General features: G+C 48.1%; 1 protein-coding gene across 6 annotated transcripts in view; it reads left to right on the forward strand.

The window, feature by feature from the left end:
* Positions 1-26,780, forward strand: part of C2H10orf90 (chromosome 2 C10orf90 homolog) — a 215,649-nt gene that overhangs the window by 23,793 nt on the left and 165,076 nt on the right. For 5 of the 6 annotated variants that reach the window (XM_041746675.1, XM_041746671.1, XM_041746673.1 and 2 more), the window contains exon 2: positions 8,499-8,571. The exons of the other annotated variant lie outside the window; for it this stretch is intronic. Coding sequence is in view for 4 of the 5 variants with exons in the window: in XM_041746671.1 (XP_041602605.1) it covers positions 8,499-8,571 (73 nt within the window). In the remaining variant the exon portion in view is untranslated. The remainder of the gene's footprint in view (positions 1-8,498; positions 8,572-26,780) is intronic. 6 annotated transcript variants of the gene reach the window in all.

Raw genomic sequence — 26,780 nt, forward strand, 5'->3', positions numbered from 1 at the left:
TAAGTATACAGTTCATTTTGTTTTGACAAATGCATACAGTGGTGTAACCAGCACCAAATCACGATGTAGGGCATATCTACCAGAAAGTTCCCTGGTGCCTTTCGTACCCAACACCTTCCCTCAGCTCTGCCCCTGGCAATTGCTGATCTGCTTTCTGCCACTTAACTTTTACCTGGTCTGGCATGTTTTTAACTGAAATCATGCAATATGCAGGTGTGTGTGTGTGTGTGTGTGTGTGTGTGTGTGTGTGTAATAAGTTTTCATTACAACTTCTGGCTTCTTAATTAAACAGATCATGTTCTGTTGGGGTGGCAGAGAGGTGAGGGTCCCTGATTCTGGTACATGTAGATTTTTATTCTAAGTCCACACTTTCTTTCAATTCTGACTTTGCATGAACTCTTACCTTCCCCAGGATCAGTTGCTTTATGTACAAAATGGAGTTAATAAGAGTCCCTTCCCTTCACCCAGTGCATTTTCGGGGGTTGAATAAGGTGATGTACGAAAAGTGCTCAGGGCAGAGCTTGGCTCATAGCAATAGCTCAGTAATGCTTAACTGTTTATCATCCTATTACTGATACCATCATTAACAAGAATTCTAAGAATGGCATGTCCTTGTCTCTCAAATGGCAGCCATGGTACCTTCCTTCTCGTGTTGCCGTGGAGATTATTTAATGTCCGTTTAGCATTTTATATGGTGCCTAGCAATTGGTAAGCAATCTGTAGTGTAGCTGTTGATATTATTCCATTCTGAAGCCATCAAGGACCCTGTTTTGCTATTCCTCACTAAGTAAAAGTCATCACCTTCTCTAATTGTGAGAAGATGTGAAAGGGCTCCATTTAGATTGCTTTCTGCCAGTCTAGGTTAAAAAAAAAAAAAAGTTGCAAACAGCAGCCACCAGTGTGAAATAGTAAAGGCCTTTCTCCCATGGGCCCAGGGGATGAGTTCCATGTGAACAGGTGAGCCAAAGAACAGGAAATACCCTAGTCCCTTTTTTTTTTTTTGTCTCTATTCTTTTGAAAGAAGAAAAAATGACAGCAATTGAGTTAAAAGTTATACAGTTGAGTAGGCGACTGAATTGTCAGAACTTCCTGAGGTGTTCCGAGTCAGGGTAGCGTCACTGTAGTGGATTCGGAAGTACTTGAAGCCGCTTGGGAGAGTAGTCCGTGACAGGGAACAATCCCTGGGAAGAGAAGTTTCCACCTGGTACAAGAAATGGATTCAGCTTCTGGAATCATCAGCTCGCATTTTAAAGCAAGGAGAGAAGGTTGCAAATGATAGGAAACATAATAGAACATGCTGAAAGGAATACTTAAGGAATCAGGGGAAATCCACCTCTTTGATATACAAAATAGTTCAGCTAAATTTGATTTTGTAACTGGTAATTAACATGCCCATGTTATGGCGTTATGTCCCCCCACCCCCTGCCCATGCCTGATGTTGGCATAGAAATCTCCAGCCAAGCTCTTCATCCTCATCATCACTGTTCTCATTTATCCGTGCAAACACACAGGGGCTGAAGTCACCCTGGCAGGAAAACGGAGGGTGAACTCTCCATGGACCACTTCTCGTTAGGCAGCCAGGGAGGCTGCTTCCCGGGAGTCTCACAAGAGGAGGGAGGATGAAAATAACGGATCCTCCTTCCATGCTGATTTGCCTTATTTTCAAACCAGAACCCCAGCAGACACCACTCTTGACGACACAAGTGAAGGAGAAGCAAGGAGAGACTGAGGCATCTTCCTGCAGATCCTAACAAGGGAACAATCCCCCCCATTTGCAATCAGATAAGGGATATTATCTCCATAATAAAAGGCAATTGAGAATCTAAATGAAAAATCTAATGCTTTTCATGCTGATTTATTTTAGATTAGAAAAAGTTAAAGCAGATGTAAACATGGAGAGATGAAGCATGAAGAGGGAATCATGGCAGAGTGATAAATCTCAGTTTTGAGTTATTATAGGTGCAGGGTTGCATTAACCAGAAAATACACTGTTGATCCAAAAACTGCTCTGACATTAATTATTGTTGCAGAAGAGAATTCAGAAGATTGAATATAAACATGCAATGCTGGCAAAGATCAATCATGCATCCAGATTAGCCATGGAGAGTGTATTCCCGCCCCTGAAGAGAAGAGGCTGTGTTAACCCGTTGGCAGGCCATGCTGGAGCCCTCCCTGTGACGTGCTATCTGCTTCTCCCGGGACCTTCAATATCCCCTGGGGAGAAGACACCGGATGCAGAAAAGAAATGGCCCTCTTTTTTTTTGGACCCCAACAGTGTCTGCCATCATTGTAAAGAGAAGACTTGGCCAAAAATCCACCCTTGGTCTTTGGTCCTTGAGATATAAATAGACTTGTAATCTCTCCTCTGTTTTCTCTGTAGACCATGCACACGTCCAGGCAAGGCAGAGTGAAGAGGTACTAGAGGCAGGGATCTGCCTAGACTTAAGTTCCCAGCTGTTTGCTCTTCTCTCTCCTTTCTCTTCACTTGGTCCCTGTTTTACTTGCTCAATGCTTTACAAAGCCCTGACCACCGCTGAACACACACATGTGCTAATATGGGGAATGCCGAGAGCACTGTGTTCTAGTTGGAGAGGATCCTGGCTCTGGCATTTAGTAGCTCTGTGACCTAGAGCAAATTCCTGAATCTCTCCCTGCCCCCGTGTCCATAACCACAAAATGCAGAGATACTGGCTGCCTTGTGGGAACTGGATGAGAGGATCTATGGAAAACTCAAACCCAGGGACTAGCAAGTTTATTAAACGTCTGTTGTACGAAGACCACAGTTCTCCATCCAGAGCTCTTGGGGCCAAATGTGATTCAACGATGATTTCTTAATTTTATTTCAGAAAGGTAACACTGCACAACATTTCTAGCAGGATCTAATCACCCTGTAATTAAGCTCACTGATGTTTTTGCAATAAAATGTATGAATATTCACACTAAATGGAATAAATTAATATTATAAATAGCCTTAGGTTAGTTCAGGGAAGGTCTGACTGTCAGATTAGTTTTCTACAAATTCACAGAAAAAAAAAAAAACCCTCTTGGATTTCAGAGCTTTATGGATTTTAGAGTTGCAGGTATAGGATTATGGATCTATTGTAAGAACTCTGATATCTTGAAGGGAGAGTCGGTAAACAACAAAAACAACAAAAACAGTAGCATATTTGCTCATTAAGGTCCAGCCATTATGGCAGGACTTGGGAGGATCAAGTGGGAGAATGTGAGAGTTGCTTTGTAAAGCGTTTAGTCTTCTGTAAATGGATGGTTCTAGTATTACTGTACCAGAGATGTTCAGATCTCGCTAGTGCTCAGCTTCCGGCTCTTGACAGAACTCACAGGATCATTTTGTTGTCAATGTTATCAGCATCCTAGCTGGTGCCAGGCTTGACCGTGGAGTTTCTGCTGGTAGTGGTGGACCCTATAAGGTAGCAAGTGGTGAGAGGGTGTGGAAGGAATGCGAGCCTGGAGTCAGGAGGGCTGGTGCAGGTGTAAAAGCCCCATTTTCTTGCCCATGGGCCCTGATGTCTCTCCCACTCTCAGGACCTTTGTTTCTTTATGCAATCAGAACTGTATGTGTTCTGGCCACCTCTCAGGGACTTTGGGGAGTCAAAAGGAGGTAATGTGTATAAAAGAACTGTGCAAACTGGAACATTCCCTGTGATTCTGAGGTGTCATGATTCTTTTCATGTCCTTGATTCTAATCATAGTGTTCTGTTCTCAAGGACTGATCTTGATCCCGATTGCCTTGATTCCAACATGGGCTTCTTCACTTGCTTTACTAGGTCTTTGTGACTTTGAGAAAATTACTTAGCCTCTCTGTGCCTCAATTTCCACCTCTGTAAAATGGAAATAGTCAAGCTATTTCTCCCACAGAGTTGTTGTAGGATCCAGTGAGGTCACTATGTGCATGCAGTGAGGCCTCGGTGGTATCTCCTTGTGTCATCCCAAGCTTGATGCAGGCTGAGGAGCTTCTGGGAACAGAGCTGGAAAATGGGGTCTAAATCTAACCTCCACCATGTGGCTTAGGTCAGTTACTGTGGCCGTTCATTAAATAACATGGCCGTTCATTAAGAACTAATGGCTTCAGAGACCTAAGGGAGACAAAGTCTTGAAAGGGGTGAGACAGGAGCTACCTAATGATCACACAAGAAATAGCTCAGCGCTGATAAGTGTCTCCCAGTGGAGACACTCCCAGGTCTTAACTAATAAGACCTTTAGCAATATCTTTTGTTTATTAGGGAACATGATCTGCGTGCAGAAAGAGTGCCATATATATTGAGTTTTGTATACTTTTTCCATTCTTTCTTTCCATAAAACCTTTTATTTTCCTCAGTGGAAATCACAGTAGACATCCACTGATATCATGTGGTACATCATCACACGCATGTGCTCATGTGCTATCACAGTCCTTTCACCCACTCCTGTCATTCAGTACATGTTTTCAAAGACAAATTAGGGACTCAGTGCTGTTATAGATGTTACAACCAAAGCAATGAATAAAGAATTTTCTGTGTGCAGCTCACATTCTAGGGGGAGGACATGGAAAACAGGTCACCAAATATATCACAGCCAGCAAACAAGGAACAGAAGGAAAGTACCTCAAAAGCATAGAAGCTACATAATGAAAAACCCACTGTGAGCATCATACTTGCTGGTAAAAGACTGAGAGCTTTACCTCTAAGATCAGGAACAAGACAAGGATGACTGCTTTCACCATTTCTGTTCAACACCATAGTGGAAGTCGCAGCCAGACCAGCTAGGCACAGAAAAGAAATAAAAGGCATCAGACCATAAAGAAAGAAGTAAAATCATCTCTATGTGTAGATGATATGATCTAATATGCAGAAAGCCCTAGAAGATCCCACAGAAATAGTGTTAGAACTAATAAACACATTTGGCAAAACAACAAGATGAAGAAGCAATAACACAAAAACCGGTTGCATTTCTCTACACTAATAGTGAACAATCTGAAAAGGAAATTATGAAAATAGTTCAATTTACAGTTGAAATAAAAAGAATGAAATACTTAGGAATTAACCAAGGGGGTAAAAGACATATACAATACAATAAAAGCTACAAACTGTTGCTGAAATAAATTAAGGAAGGCATAAACAACTGGAAACACATCCCATGTTCATGGATCAGGTAACTTAGTATTGTTAAGATATCGATACTACCTAAAATGATCTATAAGGTCAGTGCAATCCCTGTGAAAATCTCAATGACTTTTTTTCAGAAATAAGAAAACCCATTATAAAATCCATATATAATCCCAAGGGATCCAAAAAAAAATCTCAAGGGATCCCAAATAGCCAAAACAATCCAGAAAAAGAACAAAGCTGGCAGGTTCATTCTTCCTGACTTTAAAGCTTACTATAAAGCTATGGTAATCAAAACAGTGTAGTACTGGTGTAAAGACCAAAAATAGACCCATAAAATAGAATAAGCCTGCTCATAAATGGTCAAATGACTTTTGACAAGCCATTCAATAGTGGAAGGGCAGTCTGGTCAGCAAATGGTGCTGAGAAGACTGGATATCCATATACAAAGGAATTCAGTTGGATCCTTGTCTAACATTCTCACGGATCCAAGACCAAATACTATGAAAAGACCTAGAGCAAAGAAGAAGAAGAAGACCTAGAGCAAAAGCTTCATGACAGCTAATTTAGCAGTGACTCCTTGGATATGACACCAGATGCACAGGCAACAAGAGAAAAAATAGACAAATTTGACCTCATGAAAAGTTTTTAAAATTATGCATACTGGCGAATCACTAAATTCTACTTCTGAAACTAATAATGCAATATATGTTAACTAAGTTAAATTTAATTAAAAATTTAAAAAAATATGCATCAAAGGACAATATCAATGGAGAGAAAGGCCAATGTACAGAAAGGAAGGAAATACTTGCAAATTGGTTTATCTGATAAGGAATTAATGACCAGAATATACAGAGAAACAAAACTTAAGAACAAATAAACAAGGTAGAGGACTTGAAGAAATATTTCTCCAAAGCAGATGTATAATAAGCCTATGGAAAGATGCTTCACATCATGAATAAGTAGGGGAATGCAAATCACACTGTAGTGAGATACATCTCATATCCATTAGGATAGTTATTATTTAAAAAAAACATAAAATAACAAATGTTGGTGGGGATGTGGAAAAAGGGAAACATTTGTGCACTGCTGGTGGAAATGCAAAAATGGTAAAGCCTCTTAGGAAAACTGTGTGAAGGGTCCTCAAAAAATTAAAAAATAGAATTATTGGGGGGCACCATGGTGGCTCAGTTGGTTGAGAGCCTGACTCTTGATTTTTGGCGTAGGTCATGATTTCAGGGTCCTGACATGGAGCCTTGTGTTGGGCTCTGTGCTCAGTGTGGAGTCTGCTTGGGATTCTCTCTCTCTCTCTCTCTCCCTCTCCCCCTCCCCCTGCTCTCTTTCTTTCTGTCTCTCAAATAAATAGATAAATATTAAAAAAAAATAGAATTCCTCTATGGTCCAGCAATTCTATGTCTGGGCATATACACCAAAGAACTGAAAGCAGGAGCTCAGAGAGATATTTGTACATGCATTTCGTGGCAATAACTATTCACACTAGCCAAAACGAGGAACAAGGGGAAGGGGAGAGAGTTGTTAATGGGTACAGGGTTTCAGTTCTACAAGATGAAAAGAATTACAGAGGAGAGTGGTGATGGCTTGCGCATCACTGTGGACGTGTCGAACACCACTGAACTGTACGCTTGTAAAATGATCACGATGGCAAATTTTACATTAAATATATTTTACTGTAATAAAAAAGTTATAAAATGAATATACAGTGCAAGGTAGGCTTGGTAAAACACAGTTGCAAAGTGTCGCATGTTCCGAAGGCAGTGACGAAGTTTGGCGCATGGTCAGGACTCCAGGCATGGCTCTAATTCAATGTGTACACAGGCCTGAGCTATAACACACAAGTGAACATTACGTGCTAAATCTCCTTGTTCAAAAATCCCCAAAACTTCCCCATCACCTAGGAAATAATATCCACATTAGCATGTCATTGAAGCCTGCCCGTGGCACGCAGTCATGGGCTGTAGCTGTGGAGACTGCAGCTCGGACCACGAACATTGTTACGCTGTTAACGGATGCATCAACACTTGGCGCTGGCCTCCCGAGCTATTCCCCGGTGGTGGATATTTCAGAAACCTCTGATGTTTTGCCATGATGAACCACGCCACAAAAACATCTCTGTGAATAGAGCTTTAAGTCCCTTTTGAATGACTCATGAGAGACACAGAGAGCGAGGCAGAGACACAGGCAGAGGGAGAAGCATGCTCCTTGCAGGGATCCCAACGTGGGACTCTATCCCGGGCATCCAGGATCACACCCTGGGCTGAAGGCAGATGCTTAACCACTGAGCCACCCAGGCGTCCCTCAACTTGGGATTTAAATCATTTCCTGTCCTACATCCGATGCTGCTGCACCTGTATTTCCTTCCTGAAAGTGTTCCACGGGTTACCTGGTATTCCCTGTGACGTGTCCGTTGTGAGAATTAATAGGTCATGTCGTGCATAGGCCGCAACGGAGGAGGGCTCGGAGCAGAGAAGCCCAGGGAGTGGCCAAACGTGGTGTGTGACTCCCCAGATCTTAGCCCCCCCCTGCTCTGGGTCCCCCCCACTTTTCTCTGTCCCCAGTTTGGTTGCCCAGATGCTGGGGATGAGAAGGGCCAGGGTGGGGACTGAACACTGTGAAGCCTGACTCAGCCTGGGTGGGACCAAGAAGTGAGCAGAGATGCACAATTGGGGGCTGGCATCGCCGCTTCCAATCACGCTGCGCTTACAGCAGAGGCCGGAAAAGTTACTCGTCAGCTTTAGGGGACAGTCGTGAGGAGGGATGGCGGGCACAGGACAGACCCAGTGTGGACCCTGATTATAAATTCATAAATCCAAACCAAAAGTCTCACCTATAGCAAACCACTTGCGGAATAAACTCACAAAACCAACCTTTGCCTTTTGGCAGGGGAAGTCAGCGTCACAATCCTACTTGCAGACAGCAGAATGCTTTTGTATATATTAATCTTATTTTCATTGGGCCTTGAAGGCTGATTCCTGAAATTTGATTGCTTGTGGTTAATCAATTTATCAATAGTTATTGCATGTCCAATTTTAGCCCCACACCCATTCAACATCGTGATGGGATAGAAAAGAAATATTAGATGTGGTTCTTTTTGCTCTACTAGCAAAATCCATGTTAGCTGATTATGGTTTTTCTCCCTCTCCTCCTCCTCCTTGTGCATTTTGAAATCATCAGAAACCTACCCTTTATTCATTTGTGGAGTTAACGCAGGAGAAAATGGAAATAAGTCTTCATTAAAACCCAGAGTTCTTTCTTGGGAGATTGGAGAGATTCTAGGGACGTTTCTTGATTCTTTAGAAATAATAATGCGCATTATTGAAGATTATATATCTGGCAAATAAAAATATAAAACTGGGAAGGTTTCTGTTTATCTTCCAGATCCACAGTCGGCTCTTCTCGTCCCCCAAAGATCATTCCGCTTGGGAAAGAAACGAAGGTCTTTCACACGCAGGTAAAGAGCTGGGCTCTGACCGGGTGGCGTTCCCGCTCAAGCCTTTATTTACTATCTCTCTCCTTTATTTTTATTAATAATGAAATGTTCTTTGGAGCCTCATCTCCTTGCAACCCCAAGATGATAGCTCAGTGGCTCTGACAAGATTTGAAGCTGATTTGAATTTCTAAACACCCAGGCTTTTAGGTTGGCAGTCTCCGAGAAAAGCAAACAATGCAGAAGAAATATTGGTAGTGCATTCAGGACCCGAGATTACTGCAGATTGCAGGGGTTCAGGCCAGCGTGGTGCAGGTTCCTCCAGGAATGAGTAATGGGGGCGAATATGGAATATTCTCGCAACGGAGCAGGGACAGTTTAAGTATAGGCATGTATAAATCATTTGCGGTGAAGCTTCAATTCACAGCCCCTATACTGGAACAACACCAGGTGAGGTGGTTACAGTTCAGAACTTTTATTAAGTTTGTTAATATAAGTGGTGTGGAAATAAGCTTGTCCCCCCACCCCCACCCCAGTCCCTGGGCCGTGAGAGAAGTCAGGTGGGTTTAGGTCACATTTTCTGATGGTGCCACACTAAGACTACAAGGTTAACAGAGCATTTCAATTCAGAGACTATAACTTCTGAATAATAACTTCTAAAAGCGTGTGTTCATGTAGCACATTTTCTTTTTAATCCTCATGTTAATTTTAATTTGTAAATGTGGCAGGTGAATTGGTATCTATGAAAACTATTTTATGCATATACGTGCGTGCATGCGTGTGATTATACACATACACATTTATAGCTTTTCTCTTCCTTAACCCTGACCCGTATCAAAGGTATCAGGGGCCTGAATTCTCCTCCGTAACCAACACAGTCAACTCAAGACAAATATATTATTTGAGTGAAGCTTTCCTAGTTAATCCTTCCTGGATTCCCAAAGCATGGTTTATAGCTTACTCTTTAATGGTGGCAGATATTTAGTTTGGATCCTTTAAAAACTGAGCCCAGAAATTGCTTGTGGTGAGAACATGAATCCACTGACAGGCGCTTCTAGTGGCATAAACGGCAGGCTCATGAGCACGTCTGGCCACCTGCTCCCCACAGGGGGCTTGGGGACGTTGAGGAGAATGCCGTGTTTTCCTCGGAGCGCTCAGAGGTAGTGGGGAGAACAGTCTGGCCCGGGTGACCTAGATGTAGACCCATCAGTCTGCTTTTTTTGTAGGACGAGCTTAGCTCAAAATGGGCCTAATCGGGCACTCCTACAGTGGATGCTGGCTCATGAGGTACTTAGCCGTTTAATGACTTAGAAACCTTGCACATGCTGGCCCAGAGGCCACAGGTTAATGGTCCAGGCTATACGGAATGTGCCCAAGCAAGCCTGGGCAAGGAGGAGATACAGCTACTCTGGCTCTCTCCCCCCCTCTCTCCCTCCCTTGTCCTTTCTTTCCTTTTAAATCTGTATTTTCCAAGTTCTAATTATGGAAGGATACTTTAGAGATAGTCTTAAACCTTGGGCATTCTTATAGAAAGCAAGCAGCTATTAAAGAAAGAAATCATTCGTAAGGCTTCTTAAAGAGCATAAGGCAGCTTTTATTCAGGGAGACCACTCCTTTGGGGTCTTCAAGGAGGAAAGAGTCCAAGCTCAACTGTGAATATAAGGAAACGTAGGAATTCACAGCCAAGGAGCAGGGTGGGGGTCAGTGGATGGAAATTTTCTAAGAGGTCAGAGGGCTAAATTGACTTGACGGGTGGGGGATGAGGGATTTGATCACATATCAAGGGGGGGTGGGATTTTTTCTAATGGAACCAGCAGGACTCTATAGGCCAAGGACAGAGCTCAAGGGTGAGGTCTTGGTACATCGACTTCTCAGAGAAGCCTGACTCTCGTTTGATCAAGGAGAGTCTTTGTCAGAGTCAGGACCTAAGTGGGCACCGTGCTCTTCTGGAAGGCCGACTCTCCCGGGGGCTGTCCAGGCTCCGTGTGTCTCCCCGAAGGGTCATTCCCGTCTCTTAAAGAGAAATGGCATCAACTCCTCTGCAATGGCGAGACAGGTGAGCTACTGCGGTGGAGAAGGGAAACCCCAGTGGAGAACTGGGCTCAACTTTGAATGCAGCCGGTGCAGCCAATGCAGCCAGAGCATCTGTAGCCAGGGGTGGGGTGGGGGCATCTGTAGTAGGGTGGGGGACGGGGTGCATACAACACTACCAAAAAAGAACTTGATTAGATGTCAAGGTAGGGGAGAGTCTTGTGAAACCGGCTCAGCAGCATTTTCTCTCTAAATCTGGGCTCAATGGGATTCTTTGCTAAAACTGGGCTTGGCAGGCCACCACCAGCAGGGCCAGGACAGGGGTCAGGATGAGCCACCAGGTTGCAGAAAGCACAGGAATGAAGGGGACTCCGTGGGCTCTGGCAGTGAGGACATGGGCCTCGCCAAGAGCTACCATGACAGGGTTTGGTGTCTCTCAATTCACTTCCTCAGGCTCCATCGTGATTCGATCATCACAGGTCAGGAAGCAAGGTCAAATATTAGAAACGTGGCTTCTGAGCGTGTTATCTTGTGCGCACCTGGCTAGCAGGGCAATTCTTCCAGAAGGAGTCCACGGGCCTGGCAGAGGTCAGCTCATAGAATCTCAAGTTTGGGCAGGGCCCGAGGGTCATTTCGTCCAGTTTCATCCAGTTTCCTCCTGCTGTCTGATGTCTGAAAACCTCCTCCTCCTTCCTGTGCAAAAGTGGGGAAGCCTCTCAGAGCAGGCTGACCACATAGCGCCCCACGGACAGGGGGCTCGCTCTCGGGAGGTAGCTTATGACGTGCTCACACAGCGGGAACTGTTAGAAATCCTTTAGATTGTATTGAGCCAAACTAAAATAAGTTACTTATTTGCTTTTAATCTGTTTTGAGGAGGCAAAGAGTCCTCATTAAATACTGAGTTGTTAGAATGCACGATCTGATGTATGTTCTAGAAAGACTCCTGTATCCTGTTCCAGGAAGGGGATGATGGGGGTTTCATCTAGGGCAGGAGTGACTCCAGTGCTTGAGTCACTGGAGCCCTGGGTAATGACCGAATTATTTGCAGTAAGAGGAAGTTTTTTTTTTTTTTTTAAGATTTTATTTATCTATTCATGAGAGACACACAGAGACAGGCAGAGACATAGGCAGAGGGGGAAGCAGGCACCATGTGAGAGCCCGATGTGGGGACCTGATCTGGAGACCCTAGGATCACACCCTGAGCCAAAGGCAGACGCTCAACCACTGAGCCACCCAGATGCCCCAGTAAGGGGGAGGCTTAAGATGTTTCTTGGGTAGACAGTGCTGCTGTTAGTGGGGTAGGGAATTCGGGTCCAGGACGTTCACAGAGTGTGTATGGGGGTGCTGGTTGGAGGATCCCGATTTTGTGGGGTTTGGACCCTGCACTTGTGAGAAGCCACCTGCCATAGATGCCTGGGATGCATTCAGCAGTTTGGTGTTGAGATGGAGAGACAGGTTAGGGTCGTAGATCTCAATCTGACCATCATTTACAGGCGGTGTATGAGAGGCCATGAAAACAACTGAGATTAATGCAAAGGAAAATATATGAGCTGGATGGAGAGGGTATGAGGCTGCAAAACTGAAGAAGCCCACTGTGTGGGGTGGTGGCTGGGGCGGGGAAGGACAGCACTGTCCTGGGAACCACAAACCTGGCATCAGGGTTTTCTTTTGCAATGTGATTGCACTAAAATGTGCAATTTAGTGCCAGGGTTGACTTTGCCCTCACTCAGCTCCTTGTCTCGGGAAAAGTCCACTTGCTCAGGTCTTTGCTCTCAGACAACAGTGATTTATGCCCCATCTCTACCAGCTGCTTTAGAACTGGGCGATGTGGGTGGTAAGCCTAGAAGCCAGATAGGGAGGGGCATATTTTCTGCAAACAGGGTTCGAGGGCTCATGCACGAACTTGCAAATGAAACATCGTCTCCAGATTTTCATTTTTGCTCCCTTCGCTTGTACGCTGCAACTATAGTCACTGCCTCGCTCATTGGGGATTCCAGGAGTGGGAAGGGTGGGGGGAGGGGGGGCTGATTTTTCATGGTAAAATCGTCCTATTGGCAAGACCTTTGAAATGCGGTTGGCCTGCGTAGAACCCCAGGTCACAATGAATAATAGGATCCAAACCCTAAGAGAGGGAAATAATGTAGGAAGGGTGACTGTTTCTGCCCAAACTCGTATCTGTTTTCAAAAGTCAGTGGAAGGTAGGAAGTCCCTTTGAAATTTCCGTTCTGTGTGTTATAAAAAGATTCCTTTTACCGTTTCCCCATCCCTGCGCTACCTGTCTGCAGACAAGACTGCTTCATCTGAGGATTTAGCAATAGTTAGGAGGGTCAGGTGCTTAGTTAAGCCATTTCTGGGGACATCAGTTATGGGAAATGTATGGAAAGGTAATTGATGAAGGATCACCTGGAATTTTTAATTGCTAATTCACTTGGCTTAGGAAGGAAGGTGGAACGGCATGAAATTTTCTCCCTCCTGATCAATTAAGCCCGACCTTTACAGCTGGCAGTTTTTAAAGGGTGGGTCTTTGATTGATGAGTGGGATGAAGTAATTATATTTCCCTTAAAACTTGAGGGTCATTGTTTCTCTCCTCCAGCTTTAGTAAGAGCAGTGATTTGCTGCCTTCCTAACCTGTACTTTTAGTTTCATCAGTGCCAAGTCAAACAGCTGTCCTGCCACAACACCGATCCTCCAAGGAAGGATTGGTCTGTTATCCCTTAAAAACTGCCCCGAGATGGGTATGGGTTTTATTTCTTTTCTCTTCTGCAGTTTGTAATTGCAGGTTCCCTCTGAACAAGGTATAACAAGGCCACCACAGTTACCTGTTTTCCCTGAAAAACCTGGTTTGTATTCAGGCTCTAATTGTTGAGGCGAAAGCACGTGGATTCATTCCTTTTTATAAAAAGGAGCTGTGTTGATCATGCCGTATCGCCATCTGCCTCCCTCTCCCAGGCTCCTCCTTACCCGTGAGGGGAAGGCACCTATGGGACAGCGTGTAAGAGTGGCTTTAACCAATGCAACTTCTCTGCTTAAAGATCACACCAGTCCTCGGAGGGCAAAGTATCGATTCCTTGGCACCGCATTTGGTGCCATCCCACATCTGACTCTACACTTGCTTGACCCTCTCCTTGCCCCTGGGGACTCTCCCGAAACTACCTTCTGTACATCTCGGTTGTGAAAATCCTTCCTTTTGTCAAATGCATTCCCTGATTCAATCAGCCCACCCTTGGCACTTCAGGGTTTCTGTGTTCCATGATTCTAGTCCACCCTGCATTTTCCTCTTTCCCTTGTAGACTTGTCTTTTTTTTTTTTTTTCTTTTTTCTCTCCAAGACTATTGACTATTGGCTTGGAGGGCAGGGACCTTGTCTCACTCATCTCTATGTTCCCCAGGTTAGGGACCAGTGCATAGAAGTTCACTGGATTGCAAAGGATTAGTTGCTTGAAGGAGATGTGGAGCCAATTCTACATCCAGGGATCTTACTTGACTCTCTCAGGCAAGGCCTCAGAGCAGGCTGGGAATTGGATTCCGTGACCGCAGTTGAGAGCCTGTCAGGGATAGCAGCTGCCTTTGGGGTTTTCTACGACTCTCTCGAGTGCTTTACCTGTCCTGTTACTCAGTTCCCTTTGCTAAGGGGATGGAGGCCTCCACTCAAGTGGCTCCTATGGAGCCTGCTTGCTGCTGGCTCTGCTCAGTGTCCCTCTCGCTCTGCAAGAAGAAAGGTGGGAAAAGGCAGCATAACTTTGCTGGCCACCCGAGAAGAAAGAACATTTATTCCTGCTTTCTGTGCCAGATGAAAGGGACACTTTTGGGTCTGTTGTGCCTGCTTGTGTAGAACATGACTGGAAAGAAAGTAGACCAAGTCACTTTGCTCTCTAATGGACAACTGTTATGCTCTTGTCCCTTCCTCAGTTCCACCTAGTGCCTGCCTGGGTCTTGGCCCTCCGTTTTGTCACAATCACCTATAAATAGTGTGATAAGCAACTTTTCCCCCTTGTATGAATTTCTGCATCTAGGTCATCTTTGCCCACCCCCTGTACATAATCTAATTTTAAAAATAATTGGTAAGAAGTATACCAAGCAAAGAGCTCAGCTGAAGATTCCCCAGTCTGTGGAGCTCTGTGGCAGAATGAAATGCATCCAGCCAGATGTAACTGCCTCCCCTCAAAGGCTTGGAAGCTTAGTCATCGCCTCTTGTGTACAGAGGAACAAAAGGAGCTCATCTAGAAGTAAGGAAATCAGATGCTGGGGTAGACATGAGGTACTGGCAGTGTTCTGGGAGGGCCACTGTGTCCTATTCTTGGAGGAATGAGGACTTCCCATCGTTTCCATTCATTTTCCCTGGAGCATATGAGCCCTTCCACCTTCACGTGGGTGTCCGGGCAGGCACGTGGGTGTCCGGGCAGGCACGTGGGTGTCCGGGCAGGCATCTTTGGGCACTAGTATTTTGACCTGAACAAAGGGATCAGGTCTGAGTGACAGGCATCCAGCATTATATGTTTTTGCTGGGAAGGGGCACCCACTGGTGAAGTGGCATTAAGAAGCCCAAGTCCGATGGCTGAGGCTGAGCAGCAATCCCCTTTCCAGCATGGAGACAAGATTTTACTGAAATCACAGTGCAAGGGAATGGCTCTGCTCTAGCAATAGTTCCCAAGTGGAAGAGGGCACCGGAGTCCTCCAGGGAACCTAAAACAGAAACAACTCTCTAGAGTCCACCCAGACCTGTGGCATCAGAGACTATGGGAGCAGAGCCCAAGAAGCTGTCAGGAGCATCCCTTGTGAAAACCACCCCATGAGGCTTTTGGAATTTGCTGTGTTTTTAAGAAATATGCGTAATTATCATTCCTTCACCTCCAAGAGTTATTCAGCATAAAGGTCTCCTACAGAAGGCTGTTTGGATTGCCTCCTCTTCATCATTTGGTAACAGGAGGGTTCCCACTCCAGGATTATGGGGGTGGCCAGGCACAACACCTGACACCGGGTGGGGGAACTGCTAGCAGTTTATGAGTCACATACACCTCACAGTCCTGGGGAGGGGCACGGCACCTGCTACCTGTCACCTGCAGGGCCACACGAGAACTACCCTCGGGACAAAGTGAACAAGTAGAAGCAGTGGAGGCAGGCTTTGTAATGTCAAGAGGGTGGGGTGACCCTTGCCTCCTGTGGGAGGATGTAATAGGATTCTTTAAGTAATTCCAAGAGTTGGGAAGGAAATGAAGCTATGGCTCAGGGAAAAGCAGGAGCTGCTCCTCCCCTCACCCCCCATCTCCATGACAAGGAGGGTTATTTGACTGGGGGATCTTGTCTGTGGGAGCAGGGCTGGAAAGGGAGTTTGCAGTTTGGCCAGATGAAGCCTTCTTAGTTGCACCAGATGTCAAAACAGCACATGATATGGGGTCTTAATGGTGATCCTTACACAGTGAGGGCCTGACATGGAGAGTGAAGGTGTGGAGGCCTGGGCAGAATAACATGGTCTGGAATCTAGGGGGTTACATACCTGCTGGGGCAAGAGGGACAGAGAGAGAGATTGAGAGAGAGAGAGAGCTTGGACCCAGCTTCCAAGAGCATGGCGAGAGCCAGGTGTGGACACCAACGAGGCACGAGGGCAGTGTCAGGGACGTGCAGCTGGAGGACACAGTGTCCTCACATGGAGGAAGTGCACCTTGGTGTCTGGGAATGTAGGGTGGGAGCCACGTAGAGAAAGAAACTGTGGCTGGATCTGACTCAGGTTAGGTCCTGCTCAGAGTGCTAGGGTCCCAGCATCAGGTCCAGGAATCGGGTGCAAGCCAGGAACTCGTTCCCCAGCAAGGCAGAAACCCAAGTTCTAGACTGAGGCCAAAATGGGCCCGAGAAGCAATGGAACCCTAATATCTCTCTGAGCTAAGACTGCTGTCCCCTCTCAGGAATGGCACCACCGTCCATGGGGCTGTCACACTGGAGGCCTAGGAGTCTTTCTGTCTCTCCCACACCCCCGGTGTCCAATCCATGACTGCGTCCCTCTGACTTACCTCCTGCTCATCTCTGAGACCCGTCCCTGCTGCCGTGTTGGCCTGGATACTGCAGTAGCCTGTGCTTTCTGCGTCTCGTCTCTGCTTACAGTCAGAACGAGCTGTGTGGGCCATGCCATTCCTCCTTTAGATTCCTTCCATGCCTTTCAGTTGCTCATAAAGGCAAAACTTACTATGGTGTGAGAGGCCCTGGGGGTGCCGGTCCCTGAGCTCCCTTTCTCCCTCCCTCTGGCTCTCCCACCCCATCCTCCATGGGCCTCCTGCTGTGAGACCCCTGGACAAGCTGATCTCTTTGCCTGACCCACGCTGCCCTTTCCTTTCCCCCTAAGGACCCTTGACTACAGATCCTCAGCCATACATCCTAGGGAAGCATCCCTGATCTCAAGACCAGTCCCACTGCAGGCACTTGGAGTCCACCTTCCCTCTTCTTTGCTGCACCTGTGACAATCGTGTTATGTTTCTTTGGGCTTGAGAAGCACCTGCCCCCCCCCACCCTTCCAGACTGTAAGCTGCAGGGGAGCTTGGATTTTGCCTGCCAGCCCCGGTACCAAGCTAGGTGTGCTGTAAACCACCTTTGGGGGGATGAGCTAGTTGGGTGGAGGAAGGAGCTAAGTCACCTGTGGAACCTGGAGAGCCATGGGGATGGGGAATCAGGCACATCACTGTGAGCTAACTTCAGAAGGACTTTAGGGTGACGCTGGGACACTGTGTGCACTTCCCTTTCCGCCCTGTCTTCTCCTCTCTGAAACGGCAAGACCCTCCCTTCCAGCCTCAGGCTTCTCAGTCTCCTTCCTGGGATTCCACCAAGATCTCATGGTATTGCCTGCCCCAGAGCCACGAGCCCCAGGGCTTACATGTGATTCCTGGTGTGATTTCAGAGGCTTTAAGTTAAAGAGGCTCATGGGTTCCTACTTCCCTATGGTTTGTTTTATGTCCAGAGCCCCCGAGAGAAAAAACGTTTCTAAACAATTGTCAAAGTCACATACTCCTTCCAAAGGTTGATGTCACTGGGGAAAGGCTCCCAATAAAAGGAACCCACCCCCCACCCCCCACCCCCGCCCAGCTCTGTGGGCCCTGCTGCCCCAAATGCTGCTTATTTTGGTGAAATATTGTTACTAGGGCGTGGAGAGGACAGACTTGGTTAAGAGCTGAGGCGTTCTATTTTCGAGCAGCTTTGTGCCCAGCTGGCCATCGAAAGAAAAGATTCTTTGAAAGAAAAAGTGTATAAGCAAAGGCAACGCAAATTGAAAGTGACACATGGAATTAAATGTACTTTTGAAGCTTACCGTGTTATTTAATATAATGGTCATGTTAGTGTCCGGCTTTCCAAGCTCGAGAGGAGAATTTCTCTGGCAGCTGTGCTGTAGCTGAGCCCAGGGGACCAGGACACTGAGCGAAGCGCCTCCCACACAGAGCGAGACCGTCTGCGCCCCTGGCCTAGTTTACGTGTTGGTGAGAACACCAGTGCTGGCCGTAAGATTGTTCTTGCAAAGCATCTTTTAAATTTATTTAATTTTTAATTTTTTAAAAGATTTTATTTATTTGAGAGACACACAGAGAGAGGCAGAGACATAGGCAGAGGGAGAAGCAGCCTCCCTACAGGGAGCCCGATGCAGGACTCGATCCCAGGACCCCGGGATCACACCCTGGACCAAAGGCAAATGCCACCGAGGTGCCCCGAAAAGCAGCCTTTTTTGAACAAATTACCTCCTGACTTGCTTCCTCCTCTCCTGCTTCCCGAGAGTGGTCTCTCTCTCTCTCTCTCTCTCTCTCTCTCTCTGGGTGTGGGCACAGGCTGCCAGCTTGCCCTCGAGGCCAGTGGAACCAGGCAGTGGGCAGGGTTGCCTGTGCCTGGAGCTCACAATCAGAGGTCATAACAGATAGAAAAAGAAAATTAGGGCCACCCCCCCTTTTCAGCTCCCAGGGGGGTGCAAAGACCTCTCGTGTCCTGGTAGAAATGGCCTGTGTGTGTTTGAGCAATCGGACAGGTAAGATCTGGCCTCTGCCTTCAAAGGTACCACCACTGTTCCGGAAAGAGCCTCAGCTGCGTGTCTTATGCATCCCCTGGGCACAGGAGGGGACCTTAGGTTTCCAAACCCTTCCGGAACATTCCCCCCCAGGCTGGCATTGGGAGGGAGCTCCCAAACCTTTCTATAGGAGCTTCAGCGGGGCGGTCCGTTCTTCCCAGCCTACCCCGACCACAGAGGCTGAGCTTCCCGAAAGCTGCTCGAGTTACTTGCAAGGGGAGCTCGTTCTTGAAATGGGATCCTGTGGGGAGCCGGTGTGGGAGACAGCCAGGGCGCCCGCGGGGGCTGGGGGGGCCCTGGCCCCGGTGGGTGGGGGTGCGGGGAGCCCCGCAGGTGCAGCCGGGCTTCCTGGCCTCCACGGGGCGGGATCCGACAAGCACCCTGGGCAGCACCAGCACTGGCTGTGCACCCACCAGGTGATGTTCCCCTGGACGCGGGGACTTCCCGAGGCCGCCCGGAGCCCTGCAAGGGGGCTTGCCCTCGGGGCTGGTGCCTTTCCACCCGCGGGCAGTGCCTTTCCACCCGTGGGCCTACCCCGTGTGGATCTGGATCCCGCGCCCTCGGGCGCTGCGGCCGTGCTCCCGGCACCTCAGAGCCCGAGCTGGCGCCCGCAGGTGGGCACTGGCCTGCAGGTGGGCACTGGCCCATAGGTGGGCGCCGGGAATGTGCCCTGGTTTCCACAGGCAGATGGGAAGCCACAGGGTCTGTAACCGGGCCGTGCTTTCAAAATTCCCTCCCCTCTCCGGTACGAAATGGCTTTGGTTTAATGACCCCCAGCTCATAGTTCCCTTCGGATCCTCAGGCCGGCCCTGGCCCCCAGCTCCTTGCTCAGCTCCAAATGTGCGCCTTTCCCCGCAACGCCTTGCGGGCGCCCCAGTTTGCCTTGTTATTTTTATGGGACTTAGGAGACGGTCTCCGGGGGGGACTACACAACGAGACTGTCAGCCTGCCGAGGGGGCCGAGCCTCGCTCCTGGGCAGCTCTGCAAATGGGTAGGGCTGGGGTCCAGGACGTCGATTCCAGAAAGCTGTGCCGCGTGATGGGGTTGGTGAACACGGGTTCCAAACAAGGGGTGCCCGGGCATAAATTACGGTTGGCTCAGAGGACAATGGCCCTGGCTGGAGTCAGTGTTAGGGGGTGAAACTAGGAGGCCTTAGGCAATCCCAGCTCCTCCACTGTTCACTTTTCTTTTCTTTTCTTTATTATTTTTGTAAAGATTTTATTTATTTATTCATGAGAGACACACACAAACACACAGAGGCAGAGACACAGGCAGAGGGAGAAGCAGGCCCCCTGCAGGACTCGATCCCAGGACCCTGAGATCATGACCTGAGCCAAAGGCTGATGCTCAACCACTGAGCCCCCCAGGTGCCCCGACGGTTCACTCTTCAATGTTGGTCAACTGAATTGAGCTCTGTGCAACTCAGTTTCACCATTTGTAAAGTGGGGATGGTAAGACCCTACGTTGCATCGCTGTTCTGAGGAGTAGTTATAATAGATAGAACCACTAATCCTGACCTTTTTTTTTACAAAACATTAGTATGGCGAGAACACCTCAACATAAGATCTACTCACGTGGCAACTTGGTAAGCCTACACTGGCTAGCCCAGTTATGGATGCGGCGCTGTACAGGGATTTCTGGGGTACGCTGCCTAACTGAAATGTATGTCCATTGGTTGATGATTCCCCATCTCCCCCTCCCTGCAGCCCCTGGCTATTACCAGCCCAGTCTCTGATTCTAGCAATCTGACCATTTTACAAACCTCATGGAAGTAGAATCACACAGGGTTTATCTATCTTTCTTTCTTTCTTAAAAAATATTTTATTTATTTATTCATGAGAGAAACAGAGAGAGAGAGAGGCAGAGACACAGGCAGAGGGAGAAGCAGGCTCCCTGCAGGACTCGATCCCAGGACCCTGGGATCACGCCCTGAGCCAAAGGAAGATGCTCCACCTCTGAGCCACCCAGGTGCCCCGGGTTTGTCTGTCTGTGCCCGGCTTACTTCACTCAGCATCACATCCTCCAGGTCCATCCCTGTTGTTGCACAGGGTAGGATTTCCTTCCTTCCTACAGCTGGATAGTATTTCATTGTGTACATTGACCCCATTTTCTTTATCCAGTCACCCGCTGATGCATATCTGGGTGGTTGCCCCATCCCGGCTGCTGTGCGTAGTGCTGCGGTGACCGTGGGGGTGCTACTATCACTTCGAGATCCTGATTTCAGTCCTTCAGGTAAATACCCAGAAGTGAGATTGCCGGATCACATGGTAGTTCTGATTTTTAATTTTTGGAAACCCCCTGCCCTCACCATTTTCTGTAGTGACTGCACAATTTTGAGTTCCCAGCAACAGGATACAAGGTTTCTAGTTTCTCCACATCCTTACCAATATTTGTTACTTTTTTTTTTTTTTTTGATACTAGCCGACTTGACAGGTGGGAGGTGGTCTCTCTCATGCAGCTTTGATTTGCATTTCCCTGATGACAAGTGACCAATCTTCGTCATTGATATTTAAATCAGCATTGTGTGCTGTCAGTGCCCACTCCCCTTGCCAAAAATATACTGATGCTTACAGGTCATGCTATTATTTTCTTTCTGGAACATTCTATGTGGGCTGCATGTGGGGAAAGGAAAGAGAAGGTGAGGTTGGGGGCTGCAAAGGGGTAAGGGTTGAGGAGAGCACGAGGATAGAAGGACAACCTGCCCCATGACCTGGGCTTCCTCCAGGCCTGCCACACTGGACACCGACTGCTCCCCATTTCTAGGTGACACATACAGTTGGTCACCGTGCTCAGCGTGTCCCTTGGCCTGCCTTCTTTTTTATTCCCACAGCTTTATCCCAGACCAGGGGTGCTCTTCTCCCAGCTTATCACAGAGCCTCATGCCCATACCTCCCTTGGCCAGGAGCCCTGCAATGGCCAACTTTGTCCCTGTCCTTGGCCACTGTGGAAGGCCATCCCCAGGATGGACCAGGCTCCACCCTTGGCCTGTGCTTCTAAGCACTTCAGCAGGTGTCTTCAGACTTCCCTGCCCTGTGTACGGCTCCATCTCAGGCAGACACCACCACACCTTACCTAGAGAGTCTCCTGGCAGTTTGTGGAATGTCCTACATCTTCTCTTCTAAAACATACCCTGTCCATCAGCAAAATTCCTCATGGGTCCTCATGGATCTCTGGGCAATTATTGGGGAGCTGATGGGAAATGCCTGCAGAGCCTGGATGCTGTACCCTCCTGGGCAGTTTTTATCATGTGGCTGGTGGTGGGAGAAGCAACATCAGGAAGTTGGCAGCAGGTCCTGGAGTCAGACCAGGCTCCATGTAGTTCCAGAAATGCCATTTCATCAGAGGATCTAAAGGGAGAAAAGGAATAAACACCAGCGATGGGGGTCGGATGTCCACTGCCACAGTAATGCCCAAACCCACACTGTCTCCAAGACTTAGTGGCTCATAGGATCATGAGCATTTCTTTGGCTCTTAAAGTGCACATTGGAAATTTTGGCTCCTGGTTCTTTGTCTTTGGCTTTGGTCTTGTCTGCCTGCTTGTGTGCTGGGGGTCAGCTGGGCGTCAGCAGGGTGTCAGTTGGAATGACAGTTCCACTCACACAGGCCACTTGGGAATGCTCCCAAGGTGAAGGCACGGGGCAAGAGCAGAAACAGAAGTGCAGAAATCTATCTTCAAGCCAATGCAAGCCAAATGATGAAACTCAGAACCTAGAGGTCAGAACTGGCCCTCACCTCCCAAAAGGGTGGGGGATGGAGGGTGCAGAGAATTGGAACTCTTAATCCCATCCATCTACCAACTCTATACACCTGGCAATCTGCTGGGCAGGCCCAGGGCATGTGCTATATATATATGGTTATTAACAACCACTCCATGAAGAAGGTACATTTATGCCCATTTGATAGATAAGAACATTGAGATTCAAAGAAGTCCAGTTACCTATGGGGTTGCCGAACTGTTCACCCCTAAGATGGGGTTCTATTCTGAGTTTTGTGATGGGAGTTAATACACTGGGCACATTAAATATATACCAAGTGCATCTATGCCTGGCACTTGGTGAATGCATGATAGATGCTGGCTGCCCACAGGCCTGGATCACACGTGTCCAGAGACCACACATGTCACATGTGCCTGGCACAGGGTCTGGGACCCAATAAGTAGCTGTTCAATGGATGCATGACGACACACAGAGTCTTGGAAATAAAATACCTCCTGGTCAGACAGATCTGGGTCTATCAGTCACTGATTACCTGTGGGACCTCCAGTTTGCGAGTCCAGGAGACATGGTGTCTCTTTAAGTTTGCCCTCGAACTTTTCCAATCCCGTCTCTTCCATATGAATTTTTGTCAGTTTATGTGCCTTGGGATTCTGCTCCTTACAGTCTTCGGCGATTCCAGCTCTGTTGGGGTACCTGAAGCCACAGAAACAAGCACGGTGTCTGGCCCCCCATAGGCACCTGGTCCATCTGCTCTTGCCCCTAAGCAGTGTCATAGTCCTTGGCCTGCAGAGGAAGCTCCACCTCGTGGCTCCTTCATGGTTTCATAGTCTTGCTTCTGTCTTCTATATCTACTCCTTGGGTCTTGGTATTTACGCTGCCTGTCTTCCATTTCAACCATTCACTATTCAAATCCCTGCCATCAAGGAAGTTCAAAGATCTCAAAGACCTGGAAGGTAGTGACTGAGTAAGTCAGGATGGCGGCTCCCCCCTCTACTGAGCACTGACTATGTGCCAGGAACTGTTGCGGGCACTGGCTGTGCACCTCCATCCCCCACCCTTTTGGGAGGTGAGGGCTAGTTCTGACCTCTAGGTTCTGAGTTTCATCATTTGGCTTGCATTGGCTTGAAGATAGATTTCTGCACTTCTGATGTCACCGTGACATCACAGGAACTGGCCTTCCTAGAATTTATAGGCTAGAGGCTCAGGATGGACAAAAATCAAGTAAACAGACAAGTAAGCAAAATTAGTATAACAAGGAGATGGGAGAGGAAAACAGATGGGTGGCTGCCTCAGGTCAGGAAGGTTGAAGAGGAGTCTGCTGTCCAGGGGGCCAGGGCAGGGGCTGTTTCAGGCCGAGGCAGCAGGCTGTGCAAAGTTCCTGAGGGAGGGAGAGAGGGAGGGAGGGAGGGAGGGAGGGAGGGAGGAGCCTGGCATGTCCAGGAAGGGCAAAGGAAAGCTGGTGCGGCTTGATCTTGGTGAGGAAGGGGGAGGCGGAAGGAGAAGTGGTTGGAGAGGTGATCAGAATGATGAACCTGGAGGGCCGCGCCAGCAGCACAAGGGTTGAGCCTTACCAGTCCTCATTCATTTTGGGCCTTACCAATCCCGATTCATTCTTCTTTGTGAAGAGGCCACACATACACGTCGGGGCCGAGTCAGGGGTTGTGAGGCCTGCGGCCTGGCCTCAACGGGCAAACTTGTCTGGGAAACAGGGCACAGGGTGGCAGGTACAGAACTGCCAGGGCCCCTGGAGGACACGTGCAAGTGTGTTCACATGGGCCAGGAGCCTGAGACTTCTTCCACTAGACCTGGGGCCCAGGGATGGCATGGGTAGGGGGGCACACAGGGTTGCAGAGGGTCCAGGCCCATAGCAGCTGTCCAGAGAAGGGGGCCTGTGATGATGGGTGGTGACTTTGGGGCAGTGGATGGGGTCACACAGATGTTGAAAGTAGAGTCTCAAGATTTTGCTCAAGGGTTGGGGGTACATGGCAGAGGAAGGGCAGAATTGTGGGTGTGGTCACCCAGCACCCCCTTTAATCCTGTCACTACTTCTAGGACAGGCTGATGATCCCCCCTAAGTCCAGAAGTGGGGGAATAGGCCCTGGGAGGTTGAGGAGCCCCCTGTGCATTTCAGGACTGCTCAGGGTCAGCCAGATGTGAACACGGGCCAGCGCGAGGGAGCCCGCTGCCACTGCATGCTTGTGCAGGCTGCAGAGCTGGCGAGGTCACTCTCGGGGTTGCCAAGCATACAGGGGGCCCTTCGGATGGATGCAAGCAAAGGCTTTGCCTTCCTTCTTTTCTTTGCTTTCCACCTGCCGACTCATCATCCCGACCCCAGGGGCCCTCTGCTGCTTGGAGCCCTGCTGGGCCACCTCCTCTGAGGCAGTCCCCTCTCCCTACTCGGCTTCCCCTCCCCAATCAGCTCAGTCCAGGGCGACCACACTGGGGCCACGCTGGGACCTCTGCATCCCAGCGTCTTAGACTCTGCACACAGTGAGCATCACGTCAAGTTTTGTCGAACGAAGGTTTTTGACACAAAAGCAGAGTAGTGAGCTGGTTCTCCAGGGACTTAAGCTCACTGGCCCATGTTCTTGTTATGAAAATGGGGACAGTGATAGTCCCTACATCATGGGGTCGCGAGGATTAAACCTGGTCATGTTGGCACCCACCGTGCCTTGTATAAAGTGCGCACATGGGTGATGACTACTTTTATTATCTATATTTGAAGAGGCAAGAAAGGAGCAACTGTCATACAGCTAATGCAAGATAGAACTTGGAGTAATATTTGCAAGTTAAAAGAGAGGTGGGTGAATGCAAAAGGAAAGCTCTCAATCTTTGGGGTCTGAGACCCCCCCCCCCCACTCACCTCTCCTTACAGCTGGCATTCATCAAACCCCACACTGCCCGGCCCCATCCCTGGACAGAGCTTTGCAGCGTTGGTGGCTCCTGTCTTTACTGAATACAAAGTATGTGGATTTACTAATGGGGAAGGAGGTCATACCCACACAGAATACAAAGCATGCATAGCCCTATTATTTATAAGCCCATTTTTCTACAAATGGCTCCTCATCCCTTGTGAGCATCGGTTTTTCTGATAAGTTTAACTAAAATTTTAAGTATGTGGAATGTAAGATTACTTTGAAAACTTTCCCCCTTTCAAGCCATCGCATAAAGAATAGATCCCTTCAGATGTCTGCATCTGTTGGGCAGCTGGAAGCTGCATCTCCTGCTCTTGCTGTTAACACCTGCCATTTGTCTCCGTGCAGGCTTTTCTTGATAATTGAGATGTGTTGTGCACAGAGCAGGGGTCTTATTTGAGGATGCCGAAGATGGTCTCCGGCCAGATGTTTCCCCTTCATTAGAATGTGTCCATCAGACATCTTTGCCGGAGGGCGTCTGCCTCTGCCGTCCTATTAGCTAGGATAAGCTGGGCTTCTCGTTCCCTCACCCAAAAGACGAAATTAGCATTTAAGAAGCTGTCGTCATAAAAGTTTTCACCCTTCACAATTAATGCAAGAAGAGGTCAATGATGGTAAATTAATGCTGCAGAAATCAGCCTTCATCATTCATGAGCGGTTAGGGCCCTAAATGCCACCTCGGAAGGCTGCCTCTGCCTTCCAATCTCAATGAGGATGTAACTATATGGAACACTGGCCTGTGTTTGGAATCTTAATTTCTGTATTGGCGGTGTCGCAGAGAGGGCTGTCTAGACCCCAGCTCCTTCCACAAGGGCCCCCCACTGGTCTCTTCAGAGGCCAGGTAAATGGTAAATGGTGGATACTGCTACTTCTACAGTTGGGGGTGGCCCATGGAAGGAGCTCGGTGTTTGTAAGGAAAGTCCTCCCTAATGAACTGGGATCTCCAGTTGCACTCCCGCTTGTGAGGACAGTGGAGAGTGAGGGGTGGGAAGGTGAGCCTGGTGTCGGAGAAGCTGCAGGGACCAGGTGAAGGACAGGAAGGTGATGTTTCATGGCCAGAGAGTCACCCAATGTAGGAGTGGTGACTGCCAAGGATTCAGAACTGTCCACTTGGCAAATGAGTCCCAAATTACTTATTATTGAATGATTTTCAATGCTGAGAGGCAGGAGCTGATGAAACTCATCTTGAAGGCTGACCTCTCAATGCCAATGGAACTCATCTTGAAGGCTGACTTCTAGCAAGATCGGCACCCCGCCCGTTGGCTCAATGTTCCCAGTGACGGTTGAAACTCAAGCCAAGGGCTCGCTGTGAGTGCTGGGATTCTCCACAAATAAGGAACACTAGTGAACTAGGGACAAACAAAGCATCCAGTCCCCCAGCACCGTTCCTTCCTTTCCCCCATCAATCCCCCCTTCCTTCCTTCCTATTTCCTTCCTTCCATCTTTTCTTCCTTACATCCATCCACCCAACATCTAATAGGCACCAACTTTGAGAAAGGCCTGCAAATGCACACATAAATAACACATAGGCCTTGGCAT

This window comes from Vulpes lagopus, chromosome 2, assembly GCF_018345385.1.
Source record: "Vulpes lagopus strain Blue_001 chromosome 2, ASM1834538v1, whole genome shotgun sequence".
Lineage (NCBI taxonomy): Eukaryota > Metazoa > Chordata > Mammalia > Carnivora > Canidae > Vulpes > Vulpes lagopus.